The sequence below is a fragment of the Simochromis diagramma genome, unplaced genomic scaffold, assembly GCF_900408965.1.
Source record: "Simochromis diagramma unplaced genomic scaffold, fSimDia1.1 OVJJ01000387.1, whole genome shotgun sequence".
NCBI classification, from domain to species: domain Eukaryota; kingdom Metazoa; phylum Chordata; class Actinopteri; order Cichliformes; family Cichlidae; genus Simochromis; species Simochromis diagramma.
In genome coordinates this window covers 7040513-7060643 of record NW_024387152.1, presented here as the reverse complement: position 1 = coordinate 7060643, position 20131 = coordinate 7040513, and the positions used below count along the sequence as shown (strand labels likewise).

General features: G+C 41.8%; 1 protein-coding gene across 3 annotated transcripts; it reads left to right on the top strand.

Annotated features, from left to right (window-relative positions):
- Positions 1–80: 80 nt before the first annotated feature.
- On the top strand, positions 81–18908 carry mbd6 (methyl-CpG binding domain protein 6). 3 transcript variants are annotated; one of them, XM_040047588.1, is made up of 13 exons: positions 81–718; positions 1353–1570; positions 2566–2699; positions 4430–4532; positions 4989–5160; positions 8516–10942; positions 11630–12639; positions 13173–13281; positions 13433–13578; positions 14375–15142; positions 15334–15386; positions 15564–15630; positions 17687–18908. In XM_040047588.1, exons 3-13 carry the CDS (start codon positions 2584–2586, stop codon positions 17756–17758), a joined length of 5043 nt encoding a protein of 1680 aa, XP_039903522.1. In that variant the 5' UTR covers positions 81–718; positions 1353–1570; positions 2566–2583; the 3' UTR covers positions 17759–18908. The 3 variants fall into 3 exon arrangements, with proteins under 3 accessions (XP_039903522.1, XP_039903521.1, XP_039903520.1); XM_040047587.1 differs by having other exon boundaries at positions 85–383; positions 4989–5169; XM_040047586.1 differs by having other exon boundaries at positions 85–718; positions 4989–5169.
- The last annotated feature ends 1223 nt before the right edge of the window (positions 18909–20131 follow it).

Sequence of the window (20131 nt, the reverse complement as noted above, 5' to 3'; positions counted from 1 at the left end):
CAGGCGGAAGTGAATCCACTATTGTCAAGTGAACACATGTTATTATTCTGTCATTATCATGTCCTCTGTCAAGGAGCTGAACACAGCTTCATTCAGGTCTGTCTGGAACACTACAAAGGTCCCGTTGCATGTCGGGTACAATATTCCTTAAGCGTCTAATGCGCATGCTCAACAGTAAAAACTCCATTATTTTTTGCTCGGAATTTGTGAGAAAAAAAAAAACAGTGGGCAACTGTGAATTGGGGATTACATGGGCCGTTATGGTTGTGGGAATATACCTGAAAGCTCCACGGTTTAGCAGAAGAGAAAGCAAAGCAACGGCCGGATAGCTGCAGACCGGGAGCGGGACAGCCTTCAGTCTTGTCGGGACACTCCACAATCAAGTAAATTTCAGTCAGTTAGCTGACTGGCTAGCTAGCCTAGCTGGTTGCAGCGTTAGCTCCGAGATCCCAGGCGCAGTAAAATGAAGCGTTATTGCCCTTTGTTTTTAAGTCGGACTGGCAGACGTTGTATGAATGCTGAGAGCTGAATGCGCACACCGCTACGGGAATTGGATTACACAGTGACTTATTTTGCGCTCATTTATTAAAGTATCAGCCGTTTTCAAAACATTATCTGGCTAGCCCGTTTGCTAGCCAGCTAACTCTTGATTCTCCCGCGAGCCAGAAAAGCCAAGACTCCAAAACTTCGCCAACACAGAGCCTGACGCAGAGAAAAGGTTGGTAGGACCTGCTAATATTGACGTTAGCTAACGGATATCAATAAGTAAAGTGTGATGTAGGTATCCGATTTATAAGAGGTTTTTTCACAACGCGGTATTGTGCATGGGTCGTGTGTTGTTACTGCAGCTAACGGGCAAGAGTTTTGTATTGGAGTGTTTTGTGCGCCTGACAGCTGTCACGACAACACAGTACAAAGTAGGGTAGCTTGCTAGCTTAGCTGTTAGCCTGGACGCTAGCTGCCGTGTATGAGCCGTGCACTTTGTGGGATGTTTTTTTTCATACTTTACGTTATTTATGATACAAAATTAAGAAAAAAAAAGGATACTTCAGTTCAGAGCTATATTAATTGCTCTTTCATGTGCCAGCGTGTTCGCTTCGGAGTTGGTTGTTGCAGCTGCTTATACTGTCGCTAAACACTGAGTAAACTACGGGCCTAGGCAAACACACCCTTCTACTTCAAAGCAGCCAGAGCTTACTCTGAAGTTCTTCTGGGGAAGACTAATACATCTGATGTCGTCGTTTTTCAAACACGCTTAGATCATATCAGTTACAGAATAGGTTTGTTGCACGATGTCTTTACCGCGGGGGTCGCTGCCAGATTACATAATCCACCTCCACCTTTCTTTGCAGGCTCTCCACCTTCACCCACATCCCTACTCTGATGTGAACTGAACTAATAAATCTGCAGAAGTCATCCTTCAAGAGAGGGATCTGCCTCATAGCTGAAGAAAGTCGAGGTGTTTGGGCAAGTCAGGTTTTACTGGCAGTGTGCTTCTAACCCACCAGCATGTACACTGGACAGTGGATACTCTAGCCAAAACAGATCCTGGCTTCCCAAAGATGACAAGGTATGCAACTTTCTTTTTGTTTGTCTTGGTATTACTTTTACATTGATAATAAACCAAAAACCGTTCTTTTGCTGTGGCCACTCCCCCTTTTCAACATGTTTACATCACATTCATTCTCTAGGGGCTTGTATTATCTTCATCACAGACATAAGAAAAGAAACTGCTGGGTACTTTCCCAGAACTTTTCGACACACAGATGACAGCTAAAAAGTAAAGGAAATGATGCTGAATTAGTAGAGTGGAATTAATTTGCAGTGCTTCCCATGTTCATGCTGCTTACTTTAGTTCAGATCTTGGCTGATTTCATCACCATGCATAGGGTACATTTTGTAATGTTTGATATCCGAGATTGATATTTGATGTTGTGTAATAAGCTGAATGTGACCTCAACATTAAGCATGCAGGTTGCTTGAAATAAAACATTAATGATTGCAAAATCTTTACTGCAGAAAGATTCACTCATCTTTTGTGTGTTTACTTTTTTCAGTGACTCACTCAGGCTTAGTGAACTTCCCTGATACGTGCACAATATACAGTTAAATGAGGAAAGCTCTTTCAGAAGAGAAGAGCAAAATTTATTGTAGCATAAGCATGAAAAATTGAACTATTTTTCTGGTTAGACTCCAACAAGTCCCAGATGAAAGGGTTGGGGATGAGTAAGCATCTGGTTCATAGAGGCTTTAGTATAGACACCCTTGACAACCCGTATAATGTAGAGATAGCAGGATGAAGGGGGAGGATAGATGGCTTGAAACCCAAAGTAGATGCTGAGACTAAACAACTGTTTCCCCCCTATAAGAGTATTTAGCATTGGATTTTTCTTTGTGCTTAAGTAAAGTTGTGCAGTAGGGGATACCACAATGGTTAAAATTTCCTTAGCAGCACAGTCCCTGGGTCCACTCTCGACAGGCTGAACTGTTACTACATGATACCTTCATGTTACCCCCCTCCTTATGTTAAAAGACAAGATGTGTTAACACTTCCTGCTTTTCAAGGTGCTGGCAGGCTACAAAATGATGGGAGGCAGTGATACTGTCAGTGGGGACAAGGATGGGGTCCACACCACTGCAATACACGTCCCCATCGGCTGGCAGAGGAGAGTGGAAGGAGGGCAGGTACTCTATGTCAGGTACGTTGGTTCCACACACATGAACTTGCTGATTTTTAATAGTTGGGCAACAGGTTTTGAAAGCACACCACTGAATAATTGTTACATAATGTATTCTTGAAAAATGACAGTACTGGTTTGCAAACATATTTTGTGGGATGTTACCTGGCAGGATGACTGCGGTTTTGGATTAGTTTTTTGACGTTTGTTTCTAGCTATAGACAACAAAGAAGACAAGAAAATGTTTTAGCACTTTTAGGCAGTGCAAAGTGAGTAAAATTAAATGTGTTAATTATAATGTTCTATTTATTCTGGTGAGCACTTATTCTGGTTCTATTTATTCTTATTCTGGTGGTTTTAAATACTCATCTTTTCAAGCATACTAGGTCTTAGTGGGGGCTCAAAAGCAAGTGACAGATTTAGGCTTTTTATATATATTATGTTGTTTCTACCAAAGAGAAACATACTTTTTTCTTTGTTATCAGTTGTTCATCCTGAAGATCACCTAAAGACTTCTTAGATTTACTGCAGTTGTGCTCCACTCCACACTTGCCCTCTTCTTTTGCTGTGAAAGGATTCCCTTTGCCTTAATACTGGGCAGCTGAGGCAGAGAAAAAAGTATTTCCATTTGGATAACAATATTTTTGTTGAGCAGTGGTTTGGATCATGCTTGAATTTAGACATAAAATGTGACATTGTAAATATGAAATTTTGTATTACTCATTATTAGCCACTGAGTTGGAAAGAAACTTGGCTGAAATTAACTGTTCATTTTAATGTTAGCCATAACCTGCATTACTAACTAGTAACCTATCTAATGCCAGACACCCCAGCCCTGGAGCAAGACTCTGAAACTTTGCTTTTTGTTAGATATACCCTGATTGAGACTTAACGCTTCACAGGAGATTGTGCTATATGTTGCCAATTCTCCATGGAATATTTTTTAATTATTGGGCCAGTTTGTGCATTTTACAGGTGTAGAAGCACCACAGGAGTGGATTTGTGTCCTTCAGACTCTCGTATGGGTCAGCAGTGTTTGCAAATGACACTAGTGGTTTCTCTCATTGAACTGGATTGAATCAAACCTTTTTTTTTTATAATTATCTTCTGCACATTTGTACAGTCAGCAGGGAAACTTTTACTTATTGACTGGGAGTCTCAAGCATGTAGCTCTCTTGCCCTTCTCCATTAGCTCCCCATGGCTCTAACCAGGAAAAAAAACACAAACTGCATGAATGTTATGATGGAATTGAAAAATGCACAAGTAGTTTGTTTATCAGCTGACACCTTACTCCTAGTTTTGCTGAACCTCACTACCAGTGGCTAGTATGGATGTAGACCCATAAATGGCTGGTCTCCCATAAGTTGTTCATGAATGACTTTGTTGATATTAAAGGTTGGCAAACGCTTTCCTAGAATGAACAGTATACATGTCTCTGCTCTGAGAGCTGCAGCTTTAGCTTGAGCTCAAATTGATTTGGCTCAGTTGCACCATAATGCTGCCTACAAATGATTCTTGAAAGGAAAAGTTCCTTCTGTGGCTGCTATGCCTTGCGATTATGTGTCACGCTCAATTTTCTTCTGGCCTTGAACAACTCCTGTCATACATCATTGTCCACCCCTTTACACCCTACGCATAGTTGCATTTTTTGACATTTTGCACTGGCTGGTGTTAGGTTCAGAGCCAGGGCAGAGTTTGTGCTTTAACTGTGTCTCATTTGTTACAGTTTCTCTCTGCCTTCTTCCTGTAGTCCCAGTGGCACAACCCTGTCCAATCTGGAAGAGGTCAAGACCTATCTGATGACTGATGGCACCTGCAAATGTGGCCTCGAGTGTCCTCTCATCATCAACAAGGTGTTGTCAGTCTGTCAGTTTGTTTGTGCTGTTGATTTGTGTGTTTCTAGTAAGGTTTGGCAATACACAACAGAGTTTTAGATTCAGTAAGCTCTGTAGTGTTAATCTCACTCTCATTCTTGTGTCACAAATATACTTGTGGACCACAGCTAAGCAGCTGTTGTACATTTTTCCTAGTCGGCATGGAGAATACTTATAGGAAGCATGTCTAGTTAGATTTGTCTGTTCAAGTAGTCACAACAAATTGATTGGGACACAGATGTCTGCACAGGGCCTCGCTTTCACCCTCTGATAACAAAATTTACGTCATCCTGACCAAAACAGAACCTCACATACTTAAGGGAAGCAAAAACTACTGTGTAACAGTTGCATAAAAGTACAGAGAAAATCTATTTACATATTCTCCATAAAGTTTTGTCTGAATTCGTTCTAATCCTCCTTTTTGCTGTTGTGCAGGTTTTCAACTTCACAGTGGGTGTGAAGGTGGAACAGCACAGCCAGCCACTGGGCAAAGCAGAGCAGGACATGACCAAACTCTGTAATCATCGCAGGAAAGTGGTGGCAATGGCTGCCCTGTGTCGGAGTATGCAGGCTTCACAGCTGCCCTTTGCCAGCTTTCACCATCCAGGTAACCAAGGTGAGCAATGACATGCAGTAGGTTTGAGACATGGTACTCATTTATCAGTTTGCTCTTAGATAATATCTAATAAAAAAACATAAACATTTGAGTGATACTTTTTTTCCTTAAAAAGAAAAGCTGAAAATCAGAAAATGCTGGGTTTTAATTTTTCTTTGAATAAAGTCTCTATGGACGATGTTGACAGGTTCCCCTCACAGCCTTTAATGTTGACAGTGTTGTGTGCACAGCAGTAACATCAGGTAAAGGACTTTGCACACATTTCTACTAGGGGTGCAACGATATTCGTATCGATATTGAACCGTTCGATACAGTGCTTTCGGTTCGGTACGCATATGTATCGAACAATACAACATTTGTAATTTATTTTATCAATTTTCCTTCTGACAATGCTGTCTGTGTTGAGCGCTCAGTGAATCTGTGTTCGACTACTCCGCCTAGGCTGCACTGTCGAGCGCAGATCCACTGAGCGCTCAACACAGACAGCATAGTCAGAAGGAAGAGCGCAGGGCAAGCTAGCGAGACAGAAGTTAAGCTCTACTTGCAACAGGCAAATTGAACCTCATTCAGATCTGGCGTTTGGAATTATTTTGGTTTTCATGTGACGTATGACCCTGAAGGTAAGCGAGTCATGGACTAAAGTAAAACAGTATGTTGGATGTGCCATGCAATGCTCAATTACATTGGTGTGAACTAGTGTGTTAGCGCAGTTAGCTCGTTAACGTGTTTGCCGTCTAGCCCCATGCACAGAGCGATCGGCGGTAGCTCGTTAACGGAGATTTGCCGTGTTGTGGCGTTAAGGTCATTTCAACGAGATTAACCTGAAAGCACTAGTGGGAACACAACGAATATGACTGCACATTTACGCCGATATCATCCTAGTGCAAAGACAAGTGGAAGCAGACAAAAAAAAGCAAGCATGCTACTAACTTTAGCCGAGTCATTTAGACAGCTGTTAGCACATGATTCTCCTTATGCTGCTGAGAATATAGCCCAGAAGAAGCGGATAGTATAGCTTTTATTTTGGAAAGAGACATTTCTCTGTAATAAACTCTCTTTTACAAAGATGAGTGATTCCTCAATCAGATACAGGGCTTGCAATATCGCTAGCCCGATGTCCCGGAGCTAGCGATTTTTTTCAGTCGGGCTACCAAAATCTATCTCTTCCCTGCCCGTCGGGCTATTGTAGGAAAAATATATGTCAATGCTTTTGCATTCTTTCAGAAATGTAGCTGGGTAATTATGTCATTGGCATCGGTGAGCCACTGTCAATATGTGACATATTGAAGTCGCGTTTGAATTTGCGCTTGTTTTTTTGCTTTCACTTTGCAATCGTGCGAACTGTGTATAGAGAGCGACAGCACTGATCTGTGAGTGATGATAATTTGTGCACCAATTCCTCTGACATCGTCTTATTAATCGTTAGCTTACTATGCAAACATGACAAGTGAAATCTCCCGCAGCAAGCTTAAACATGTGAGAGGTTGATCACGCAGAGAATCGCTGAGCTTATGTGAGTGAGCGTGTAAAAGCATTTCAGTTCTGCTGAGCCAAATAAGACAGGTCAGGGTGAAGAAGTGACAGCCAAAGAAAAGCTTACCACAAAACGGAGAAGTTATGACAAATCAGACTATAAGGCAAAAAGAAAGTGCAGCTTTATGGTTTCATGGACAAAAGAATTTCTGTGGCTGCAATATGATGAGCTAAATAACCAGGGCTGCACATAAGTGGTCCGCAGGTGCGCATTCGCTGTCAAAATAAAAAACACGCACAAGGGTTAGGGTTAAATTTAAAAACTGTACTTTTGAGTTAAAATATATATTTATAATTTTAATAAATGACAAATTAAAAATGCATGAACATTTTTTTTTGTATCGAAAAAATATTGAACCGTGACACCAAAGTATCGAACCGAACCGAACCGTGAATTTTGTGTATCGTTGCACCCCTAATTTCTACGTGAGAATACACGATCAGTATTACCATGATCGTAGAACCAATTAAAGATGAAATTTCATTTATGAAATTAAGAGGCTGTTATTAATAAAGTGTCTTCAAGTCAGCCTTCAAATCCAGTTCCTTCTAGCTCACCATTCTACTCTCTTGCACTCTGTTTCGATTAGTAGAATATCAGAGAAACTCTAACAGAATCCACAATGTTTCGATGCAATTTATTACACTTTAAGCCACAGCCTTACACACATAATTTTGCATCCATATTATGGATCACATGTGTTTGACTGTGAGATGCATGTGGGAGTGGATTTGGCCATCTGCATGAGTAGCCAGTGACTGCCGGAAATCCTGTGGGAGCTGGTGGGTGTGGTTTGAAAGGAAATTTGTTTCTTGTAGATCTGCATTTGTGTTGTTGAATGCAGCAGCTGTCAGCCACACAGAATTCAAACTGCTGTAGTATTGATGTCCTTTCACCCTAAGAACAGAAGAGATTCAGGAAAACGATGATTTCCAGTTCTGGCGTGCTTTGTTTCCTCCACTTTATTGTATCTTATTTCCACCCAAAAACTGTTTGTATTTTGGTAAAAATCAGTGTTGAGACACAACTATCTTCAATTCTGTTAAAAATTTGGGTAAAATAGGAATTATTTGAATGGACAGAGCTGCTCTGACTCAAGTCATGTGAACTGGATATTTTAGTATGGTGTTATTAGTGTTAACACTCCTTGTATACACGACAAGTTGGAGAGCCACATGGGGTGGTGAGGAGCAACTGTTGAACCAGGCCTTTCCAATGCACTCTGTGCAGTTATATTCCTTCATTAATCCACATCTGGTTAGATAACTGCTCGCTTTTCTCTAGATTATTATTAATTTTAATTGGTTTTGGGATATTTTTGTATTGCAGAGCTTGGCCTCCATTCTGATTATTCAGCAACCATTGGATAACAAAAGTAAAATGTTCTTTTGCACATATTAGTTATAATTTCAATGTTTGATTTTTAGAAAAAAACAAAAACAAATTTCACACCATTTACCTCAATTACTAAAAATTGGTTGTTTAAATGCTTTTTACAGCCTGTAACAACAAATGTATCGAAAAACCTAAATAAATTTCACAATACTTTTTTAAGCAATTAAATTGCACAAAATTGACAGATGTAAAAAATTTACGAATTAAAAGTCATGCAAATTTATATATATATTTTTTTCAGACTGTTCAATAAACATTCCTTAAAAATGAATTTTCTGGCAATTATATCACAGTTCATACATTAAAGGGACAAGAAATTATGGCAGACTTGTCTTTCACAATAATTACTCTGTAAACCATTTAGTGGTCTCGGGAAAATTTAGTAACAAGCTGTATTTTTTTTGTTCCCACTTCCAGAGATGAGCAATCGGGTGGACGGTCGTGATACAAAGGGCGAATCCACAGAGCGTGAAGAAGAGGACCGTGGCATTTTCTGTCCCAAACTCCATCCAGTCCCAGCTCGACCCCAGAACAACCTTCACCCAAACCCCTGCACCAGTCCTAAATCCTCTCACCATTTTATTTATCCTTACAATGGCTCCTCCTCTGTCCTTCACCCAGCCACAAACTCTCACTATCCACTAGATGCCTTCAGAAGACTTCACCATCCTGCTTTCTCAGCATCTTCCAGTTCTTCCTCCAGCTCATTTCCAGCGTACAGCACCCCCCAGAGGTCACCCCGTACTCCCACTCCTCAAAGCAACAGTCAAAGTCAAAGAACACCTAAAACCCCAGAGACTCCTGTTTCTCCTCGGCTAGGACCCCTCTCTTCACCTCCCCCCTCGTCCCCTGTTACCCTTGGTGGAGGAGGAAGAGGAACACAGACTCACCCTCATCATCCTCATGTTGTAATTGTGGGAGGTTCTACCCCACCCTCCCTCTCTCCCTCTGTCCATAACATGTCTATGTCTCCACACCAGCGCTCCTGCCACCCATCAGCTTCTCCATCCTCTCTGTCTGAGCAGGGAGGAGGCTTACCAGCAGCAGGAGGAACACTGATGGGAAATAACTTGCCTCAGAGAAGGAAATCCACCTCTTCCTCTCCACACTCCCCACTTCCCAGTGGCTCTCCAAACCCCAGCCCCCAGCTTCCCAAATACAAGCTGGAAGACATCTTGGAGCAGTTCAAGAACTCAGGCAATAGCAGCACTAATAATCACCACCTCCTAAACCCTAATAATCCCTCCTTACTGACCAACCAAAGCAGTAGTAACCCTCATGGTCTTTCCTCAAAGTCCTCAAAGACTCCAACCTCCACTGCAGGATCACAAGTGTTTGGGTTGAACTCTGCAGGGCCCTCTAGTTTACCTCTGGGGCCATATCTGAACCACCACCATAGCCATCAGGGCAAGCTGCCACATCCAGCTTCTTTCCCTGCAAGTAGCCTCCTCTCTGCAGCTGCCAAGGCTCAGCTGGCTAACCAGATAACCCAGGGCCAGAGGTCAAATGTGGCCAGCAATGCAGTGAGCTTGGCCTCTTCTCTGGAGGTCCTGAAAGAGGCACAGCAGCAACAGGCATCAAAGGTAACAAACAGCACTTTACATAACAGCCACTCTCCCTCCTCCATTGCTTCTTCTAGGCTTCCCCATCCCTCCCTTGCAGCAGCCTCCACTGTTTTCTTTCCTCCATCCCACTCTCTGGTCCAGTCCCTGGCTTCCTCCTCGTCCCATCTGCCACAATCAGCAGAGCGTAACACATCGTATAGGAAGCGGCAGCGTCGATCTCCCACAGTCCTCAGCATGCTAACAGACACCAAGCAGCTCTGTAATGGGCTGCGGAAGACCCCACCAGAAGATGCTGTTTCTGCTACAGTTATCAATCTTTCCTCCTCGTCCACTTCATTCCCCTCCTCCTCCTCGCATTCTTCCTCTACCTCAGCTGTGCAGAATCAGAATGCCATCATGTTGGATAACCATCATCAACTCCTCTCTGGGCAGATGCCCAGGTTCCCTGCTCCTCGACAGACGGCACAGCTTTCCAGGCCTCTGCGCCCAAATGAGGCCCTGGACTTCACTACAGGACCGACACCCACAGCCACCCCTCTTGGCTTGGATCCTCCAACCCAGCCTTTGTCTGCCCTGTTACACCTGCTCAGTTTGCAGAATGCGCAGGCCACAGTCTCAGCATCCAGCTCTGCCTTAGCTCAGTCTGGATCTGTGTCTGTTGAAGGAGGTGGACACACTAATAAACAGAGCCCCAAGCAGTCACCTTCATCTCCAACCCATCAGTCTAATGTCAGGGACTCGCCGACTCGGTCACCTTGCCGGACAGATAACACTAATTCTCCCCCATTGAGTCCACAGCCACTTTCTCCTCCTCCCTCCTCCTCTCAGTTCACATCAGCGCAGTCTCATCTTCATCGTCAGTCCACTAAGTCAACTCCTCTTCAAAAAGATTCTTCGTGCACAGTGTTACCAAACTCAGATTTCCACAACAGCAGCAGCCCATCTCAGCAGACACCCCCATCTCCCTTTGGCAAGCATCAACGAACCGATAATCACATTCCTTCAGTAGATCCTGCTTCCCAGTCATCTTTACAGGTTGCCTCACCTCAGGGCACTGTCACAAGAGAGATTATTAGTAAGAACGAACCTACGTCAGTGGACCTTAGTCATCCTCAAGGCAGTGTTCCTGTAGGGGTATCCACTTCCCCAAAGCCTCTAGATCTTAGCAACCACGTCCTGGCCATTCTTGCAGCATCTTCTAATGTTCCCCAAGGGGAGGGCAACTCTTCCAGCCATACCTCTGATGTTGAGACATCTTCCCCAGGAAATCAAACTGCAGGTGAGGATGTTATTCATGGTTTTAGTTTTACAAGTACACCCTAAACTTGTAATTTTTATTGAATTAATTTGGTTGTCTACACATATAGACATCAGATTTGTTTTTGTCATTCTTATTTTTAATGTGAGTTGTATTTGTAGCTGAATTCCCCCTTTAAATGGGCTTTACAGATTATTCTACACAAGATAATAAATACACAAATAAGGGAGCATCACAGTAAAACATGCCGGTTAGACTTCAGGGATATCAATCTGTCCAGTTAAGAAGTGGCAACCATTGTGAAAAGAAAATGGCACCAGTGGCAGGTCTGCCAGTTGTAGTGTTCTCTGGTGGTCCTGCTAAAGGATGGTAGGGACCTCATGCTTCTAGAGTCTCTTTCTGACAGTCTGTGGGGCACTGGACTTGGTCCTTTTGTTCCTCCATTGGTTTATGCTGTCTAACTGGAGAGATTGATATCCCTAAATTTTAACTGCTTGGTTATACTGTGATAAACAAATGGTTCCTTATTTTTTTGAGCAATATATGTCAAGAACAAGGGGTGCATTATTTTTTTTTTTTCTTGTTGCTCTGAATCAGAGTGATAACTGATATAACTGATGCATACCATCCAGCACGAGATCCATATAAAAAGGTGTTGAATGATTAGTCACTTTAAACAGATTTAAATAATTGCTGTTTTTCCCACAGGAACGGAGGAGTCTGAATTTGGGGACCCAAAGATCTCCACATTGACCAAACCTCTAGCCACCAGTCCCGGGCTCACTAGCTCCTCTCGTCAAGGAGAGAATCACAGTCCTCCTAACCCTTCAGCTGTAGGTGACTCAGCCACTCCTTTAAGTCTGGCAGAGGCCTTTCCCTTCATGAACCAAGAGCAGCTGCTCCAGCTGCTGTCGTCTACAGGAGGAGTACCATCTGTCCTGGACCCCACAGTCCTGGCTTCATTGCCCCTAGGGGGCCTTTGGTTGGGAGGACAACATGCACAAGTACCTCCTGCCAGTGTTGCACCGCAGCCACCACATAATCTGTCAGACCAGCAGTCAGAGCAGCAACAGCAGCAGTTACTGATAACACAGCAAGAAGATGCACAGCAGCAACACCAAGACCAACAACAAAAGCAACTGCAGATTAACAACAATCATCTGTTTCCCTTGTTGCCCCTGTTGAGTGGTGCCCAAGGGGAGTTCCCTCTGAACCTTTTAGGGCTGCTGAATCCACTTCCAGCCCCAGCGTCAGCCCCTTCTGCAGTGCAGGAGGCTGATTTGACAGAAAAACCCAACCTTCACGCTCTGCTAATGGCCTCCTTGTTGCAACAGCAGGCTTCCTTGTTACCTCTATCTGCGCTGGGTCAGTTGAGCCAGGTCAGCTTGGAAGTTCCTATTCAGCAGTCACAGCAGATCTCTACTACATTAGAGGGCCTCAGTCTGGATAAGACCTCTGGCCTGCTGGACCCATCAACCCTAACTGGGCCAGGGCTCTTGGAGGTCACTCAGGGCCTCCTTCCTATTCCTGCAGGAGCTGAAGGCTCTATCCAAGCCCTTCAGTCTCTACTCATTCCCGCCACTCTTCCTCCTCCCTCTGCAGCCTTCCTGCCCCTCAGCCCTGCCTTGCTCACTGCTGCCCTGAGCTCTGCTGAGCTCCACCCGCCTCCCAATACCCAATTAGCTCCTGCACAGCAAACCCAACATACCCAACCTCAGGTACGCTCCGATTTCCTATAGCTCTTTCCTCTGAGGTCATCCTAGTTTCCCTTGGAAAAACTAAACTCATTTCCTTAACTCCTCCATTGTTTTTTACTGCATTAGTTTCCCAAATTTCTTTCCTTTTTTGCTACCCTGCTTTATAATAAAACCCTCACACTTTACAATTGGTTTTGGTTACTGTTTTAATGTACCCATTGGCATGTGGCATGAATGGATAGTTTTTCATCCTGTTTATAGTTCAAATATATGAACATAGAAAAAACACTCAACAGTAACTAAAAGAAGAAACGCAATAAGGATAATGATGATGATGATGATAATGTGTGAGGAGTGGGAGGTGTTCCTTTCAGCCTTTGCAAAAATGCAATGTGTGCATTCTCCAAAACCTTTTTTGTTTAGTTTTTTTTTTATACTGAAATACTAAGTTAATATATGTGAAGAATTTATTTATGTCTCCTGGTTTTTTCAGCCATACTTTATTTATTTTATAATTCATTGTCTGAAACCCCAAACCTTTATATCCACTTCAGGTACCCACAGATGCTGGTGTTGACACGCTCATACCCGTATCTCTTCAAAGCAAGGACAACCCCATCCTCCAACAGTTACTCCCCACTTTGCTGAACCCTGCTATATTAGGTGAGTTCGCACACACCCTGTGTTATACGTCTTTCTCATTGTTTTAGGAATAAATATTATTTGCCTTTCAGTGTTAAACTTTAAACTCTGCAGGGACTCTATTGCAGTATTTTTTTATACACTGTGTATTAGTGTATTTTTTGCTTTATAGGAGATCTTCCTGGCCTCACAGGCCTCCATAACATTGTGGGGATTGGAGCAGGTTCCATTCTTCTACCACCAGTCCAGGCCTCTGCTTTGGGGATGCCACTGCTACAGGGCCATGATGGAGCAATCAACTTACTCAACAACATACAGGTACATACCTAGCATGAAGTCTGGAGAACACGGCATTTTTATCCTTTCTTTACTGTACATACTAGTGTTAAGGATTTGCTGTTTTCCATAATAACCTTCCTCTAGCTGCAAACACCATGTTGCATTTGTTAAGAAAATCCTAAGTGGGTGAATGTGAATGCATATGTGCTGCACAAAATAATGTGCCACAATTTGAGAAATGGTGTTTCCTAGATTCACTAAAAAATGTTGTTGTTTTTTTTTCTTTTCTTCAGTGAACTATGGTGTCCAAAAAGTTAAGACACTAACTTTTCTCTGGGAATGGCTGTAATGTTTCAGTTACAGCAGCTGCAGATTATATCCGCTGCAACATCTGTGTCATAAAGCTTCACTTTTGAGGATTGTGTTGTTTTCTATAAAATTTGAGTTCTTCTCATATTACATCAATACTTTACAGATGTTATCATTTATTTTAAAAAAAGCCCTGTTGTGGTTTGATCTGGAAGTGTGTAAAAATAGTTTGGTTTTTTTTTGGGGGGGGGTTTGTAAGTGAAAAATTAAATCCACGCTCAGACAAGTGTTGCATTATACTGACTGAATTCAGTATCATCAGATGTTGAAAGATTTAGATTTGTTTTTCCTCCTGGATGCTTTAAGAAAATCTAAAGACAATTTAAAGTTGAATGTTCATATATAAATGGAGGATTATATAATTTTAGGCAATTTTGCAACAAAGAGAAAACACATTTTTAATTCTCTAATACTTTCTGGATCTTTGAAAGTTACTTAACATATCTTTTTCTTTTTGCTCCTCCAGCTGAACCTTGCTCCAGCCTCAGAGGGAGAGAAGCCAGTATCCTTGCAGGAAGTGCAAAGCCCTGCCCCACAGGAAGACATACCAGCCAGTCAAATCACTCCTGAAGTGATCCCAAGTCCTGTTCCAGCTCTAGCTCCAGCTCCTGCCCAAGAATCCACTCCAGCCTCTCAGCGAGGATCTGAGGGCAGATCTGTCATTGATCCTTATACTTCTTTCATGGACACGATTTATACCTCTTTTCTTCAAGTCAGTGCTAAAGAGCAGGAAGATGGGGCCCATTTGGGGCCATCTGACCCCACTTCACCCTTCTGTGCCTTACCTCCAGTTTCTTTTCCTGTGGAGCACCATACACCGTCCACAACTGTCCCAACTCTGCCACAGGCAAGTGCCCCAGTTTCCCTTAGCCCACGGCGGGCTTGTTCCCTACGCAACCCAGACTTATCCCGACTTAGTCTGGAAGCAGCAGCCCATTCTCCAGCCCAAGGGACACCCAAACCCACTGAAGATGGGTCTGTGTCCCCCTTACAAAGGAAACCAGTTATGGTAGAGGGACATACTCATCCAGAACCTCCTCTTCCACCTATATACCTGGAGGAGGCCAAGACAGACTGTGCTGGGCCTGCTGCATCTATGTGCCCTTATGTAGATCCAGGTGTGGATAGGCAGGGGCATCTTCCCCAAGTAGGGTATCTCAGTCCTGGGGATGGATGCAATAGTAGGCCCACTGAAGAGACAACTGGGACATTGCTGCACTCTGAACAGGGAATGGTGAGCGCCCAAGTCTTCTGTTTCCTTTATACTCAAAGGCAAAAATGTTTTTGCTTCTTTTATACACCAGAATGTGGACTTTAACAATGGTTGGTTATAGGCTTTTGATGAATTTAAGTAGCTGAAATGTAAAACAATGATGCATGATTTAATCATAATAACCTTTTAACATGATTTCTGGTTACACAAAGGACCAAGCAGGAGCAGTGGCTGGAGCCAGAAGAGGAAGGAAAAGGAAACAAACGTAAGACTCCTTTTAAGATGGTTAATTTCTCAGTTGTACTCGATACAGAAAGTTGCCTGGATAATTCAATTTCCAGTAAAAATCAGAGTGTTTCCCACATGCAGTTCTATAATAACTGTCCTGTCAGGTGTATTTGGCATACTGTAGTGCATACTAATGCGTTTCTTACTTTATCAGGCTTCAGAATGTGTTAGAAGACTTCAGAGACGTGGATGCTACAGCACTAGAGGAAACCAAGGCTACAGTAAGACTTGTCTCCCTCTCGATGACTTATGGATCTATTGTTCTTTAGCAGAAGGGCTGGCTGTTGTTTACCTCTCACCAGTTCTATTCAAATGTTCTTAGTCAGACTCTTTGCAGTCTTAAAGAAGGCCCTTGTTTTCCCCCAGCTGTTGGTATTTGCTGTTGTTACTTTTCCACAGTTTGGCATGTTTTAAATGACTATATGTGACTTGCATGTTAACACACTTTGAGGTTAACGTGCATGGCTTCTGGTGAAAATCCATCAACAGCTGTTGAGTTGGCAGCACTGACACATGTACTTGTTAAAACAGTCTGTAGGGAAACCTGAAACCAGGTAACAAGTGGGTCCAGAGGCCTAATCAGACCCAAGTATCAACAAGGTCTTATATTTTTATTTCTTCTCTGAGTACTGCAGAAACAAAGTAATAGATTTCCTGTTTATTGATCCTATCTTAGACATTTGATCTCACAAACTGATCTCCACGAACATTAAGTCATTTACTTTGAAGTGAGATTTGACTTCAATAGAGTTGATGGTAACAGTGCTCGTTGCCACACATCATTTGTATGTAAGGCTGGAAACACAAACAATCTTTCGACACCTCGAATAAAACTTAATCATATACTATATCTTTTCTTGCCTAAAGTCTGTATACTGTGGAATAGGCACTCAAAACCACACAGAAGAAATGGCATAAAAGTAAATCATGTATTCAGTTTTGTTTTGTTAGGTAAAGAATGGAAGAGAGGCACTATAATATGAGTGAATACAAAATGTAATAAAGTAAAACTATATAATGAAGAAAGAACCATTGATTGATAAGCATTCATCACAGAGTCATGGTACCCAGGGCTGTTCGATATAACGATATATCGGACGACAATATAAAAATCTTTCATATTACGCTATTGTTTGTTTCGTGGTGTCACAAAATAAGCTGTTTACGGCAATGTTTTTTCATCGTTTTGATAGTCACTGTAGTGGCTATATTAATTTCGTCAAATTCTCTCTTTCTCTTATATTTAATATAACCACACTACGGACAGACAGGCAACTGTTTTTATGCGTTGTTGTTAGCAACAACAACGGTAAAACCATCGCGTGGCTCCGCCGTCCGCTTGTTTATTTTCCACATAAACCTTTCACAATAAAGCTCAAGATCCTGTTGAGACGTTTCAATATAAAGTGAATCATGTGAAAGAGTATGCAAAGTGTTTACGGATGAGAAGCAACAAAGAGCCGTCAGATGCTAAAAAATAAACCTTAGACTCAAACGTTAGAACAGGCTTTTCCCCGCAGCACAATGTGTAATAAATACTCACAAAGAAAATGGCGGCCATTAGAACTTATGTCTAAAAATGTATAGATTCATGCATTGGTTCAAACATTTGACTCCAGGTACACGACGCCCAGCTAAAAACACTTTACGTAAGTCGAGCTGCCCGAGATTCACAGACTTTACAGAACATTTTTACATTTTTGTGATTTATATCGTTGTCGGAACAATAGATGTGTTAAATCGGGATATGAGATTTTGGTCATATCACACAGACCTAATGGTACCGTTAAAATCCTTCGACTCCTCTCAAAGCTGCTAGCATGGGTGTAAAGAACAATGAAGCTAATATAATGCTATTTGACATCTTCATAGCATCAGATAGGTGGTGTGCAGTGAATCGAAGTATTTTAACTTTTTCATCCTTGAAGTGTAGAAATACCACATTAATGACAATGCGGCACAAGAAATGCCACTAACAACCAGCATTTAAGAAAAATATTCAACACTCTTGGATGTTAGGGCCTTTCAATGATATCACATTATGTCATATAATAGCAGATAATATAATGTCAAGACATGAGGGGGGCTTGGGTTGTGCAAGCTTGATGTGCAGGATTCAGTGTAAAGGATTTGCTGAAGGGAGCAGTTTCTGTTTGGTGCTGTGAGTCTTCTCAATGATTGTGCAGTTCTGACTGCAGTGCAAAGTCATTCCACCACTGGCAACTGCAAAGATATGAGCCTGATGTGACTCTTCTCTCACACTCTCTCCCGTTCCAGACAGCACTGCTGAAGCCTGAGAGGTCAGTGCGCGGCAGGCGGCGACGAGGCGCCAGGTCTCAAAGGCAGTGATTGGTGGAGGGTGCCATCATTCAGAGCTGTTCACCAATGAAAGGCAACCAGATGCCTCTGTATACCCCTCCATCTCTCCAACCTCATCACTACTGTTTTAGACCTTAAAAAAAAAATCAACTGCACTAATATGATGCTGTCATGTCAACCATTGTTATGGCAACCACTATGAACAGATAGGAGAAAGATCTAGTCTGAGTTTATTTCAAAAGGTGAAAAACATGAAGAGAGATTTTGTGGATACTTTTTTCACTTGTGTTTTCTCTTAGGTCACAAAATAATGGTTGCGTTACATTGTGAACAATGATCTGTCAATTAGGTTGGTGTTAGAATTATATTAATGAGAAAACATGAAAATAACAAACGAGTAATGTTTTCTTCTCATCAGTGTGTTACTGTGAGTCAGGACGAAGCCCATCTACTTGAACGATGCTCTCTGTTGAGTGTGTGTGTGTGTGTGTGTGTGCGTGTGTGCGTGTGTGTGTGTGTTGGACAACAGTGCTGTTGCTGAGCCCCCCCACTGTCAGGATGTTTTTCATTTCAGTGAGACTTTGTCTTTTTAGTAAGATGAACGTCTCTTTGTGCTTGTATTTTAGAGAAATGTTCCAGGTTTTCAGGCGGTGCTGAAAGAGACTACAAGAAGGAAAAAAACTTGACTTTTTCTCCCCTTTTTTTCAAAGTATGATATAACCTTTATGTGGGATAAACCAAGGAACTAGTGTGGTTTACTCAATCAGGTTTCTTAGGTAGTTTATATCAGTGGCTGATTACAAACAGGAAAGTTTTTCATTGAATATAATTTCACATATCATGTGAGATGTACTGGTTTCCATGTTAACCCAACAGAAAACATTAATTTGAAGTTGTTTTGTACAACCTTGAATCATTTTGCAATGCTCCAGGGTTCCCAGTGACTAACCATACTGATGTTTGTAAAAATTGCAAAACCGGCAACAAATCTAGTGCAACTCACGAGTGCCGTTTGTCATAATTTGGCAACCCATTTACATTTCAGATGCTGTGTTACTTGACTCTGTGAAGAATTACATGTAGCTCTGGTGACTTACATGGGATGAGACCCAGCCAAGAGATAAGTCTATTTAAAAAAAAATTAAAAATAATAAAAAAATAAAGAGGCTTAATTTTGAAGTTAAACAGGAACCAGGTGTTTACAGAAAGTACTGTATGTCCTTTGATTGGATGAATGGATGGCTGGAATACTTAAAACACAGAGAGCGATAATGTCTTATGTGGATCTGTTGAGTCCGTGTGTTACTGTGGATTTGGAGTGATATCCTTGCTCTGTCTCCCCCGTCACTGTTTGAACTCTCCTCCACACACTGCCCTGCCCCTGAGAGTACTGGCATCTCTAGCTGTATTTAAAATAAAATAACAAAAAAAGAATAAAGAAAAGTGAAAAAGAAAGCAGATTATGCAATTTCTACACTTGGAGATTTGTACATATGTACAGTTAATGTGTTTTATTTTGATTTTATATTGTTAGAGAAAGATGAGAGAAAACAATGAATTGTGAATTTTTTCTGGGAATTGTAATTAAGTATTTTTCTCATTCTACCCCTTGCTTTCAATACTTATGTTAAAAAAAGACGATTAAATTGTGGACTGTAGCTTTCTTTTTTTTATATGGGAGTCGTTTTTTATTTAATATTAAACTATTTACAAAAAATACATGTACCTTGTGCTGATTTGTGTTCTGAATATTTGAATATGATGTGTTTAAATATTCCTTCAGGTCGCACACACAGTCCTGCCCTCGTTATAGTGAGAAATCAGAATCTTTTTGCTGAATTTTTTGGAAAGACTTTCTTAATGTCCTTTAAAAAAATTCTAGAGATAGATAGATGTAACATAAACATAGAAAAATATATATATATACATAAGCAACATACGTGACTACTCTAAAAGAAAACCCACAGTTCAATTTCAGTCTGTTTGCACAATACCAGAACCCTGCAAATAGCTCATATAGATGGTTCCTGTGTTTCTGCAGACAGGCCATATTTTATGATACTAAAACAGCCTAACTCCATAGTAGTTGTATTTTCAGTGTTAATTACAGGTTTCTGACATTCAATGTGCTGTCTCGACATTTTGCTGCATCACCCTGGCCTGTAATGCCACTTTAAGCTGAAGCCTAATCATCCCTTAATCAATAATCTCTCTTCCCCAAATGGTTTCATATGGCTTTCCAAGCAGTACAGTCATTCCTTGGATGAGAGCCAACGACTATTTGTGATGTATATGATAACAAAGTTATTCCTCGATCCTCTGTTCAGATGTGACGCCTCACCTTGGGCCTTGGTGATGCTGAGGCTGTGGGTACCACTTTAAAGAGGCGGATGCAGACCACGC

Coding starts and splice junctions, on each gene's coding strand:
- mbd6 (XM_040047587.1), top strand. CDS start 2,584: ATGATGGGAGGCAGTGATACTGTCAGTGGGGACAAGGATGGGGTCCAC. Junction 2,700..4,429: donor GGGCAGGTACTCTATGTCAG/GTACGTTGGTTC, acceptor TTCTTCCTGTAG/TCCCAGTGGCACAACCCTGT. Junction 15,143..15,333: donor TGCACTCTGAACAGGGAATG/GTGAGCGCCCAA, acceptor GGTTACACAAAG/GACCAAGCAGGAGCAGTGGC.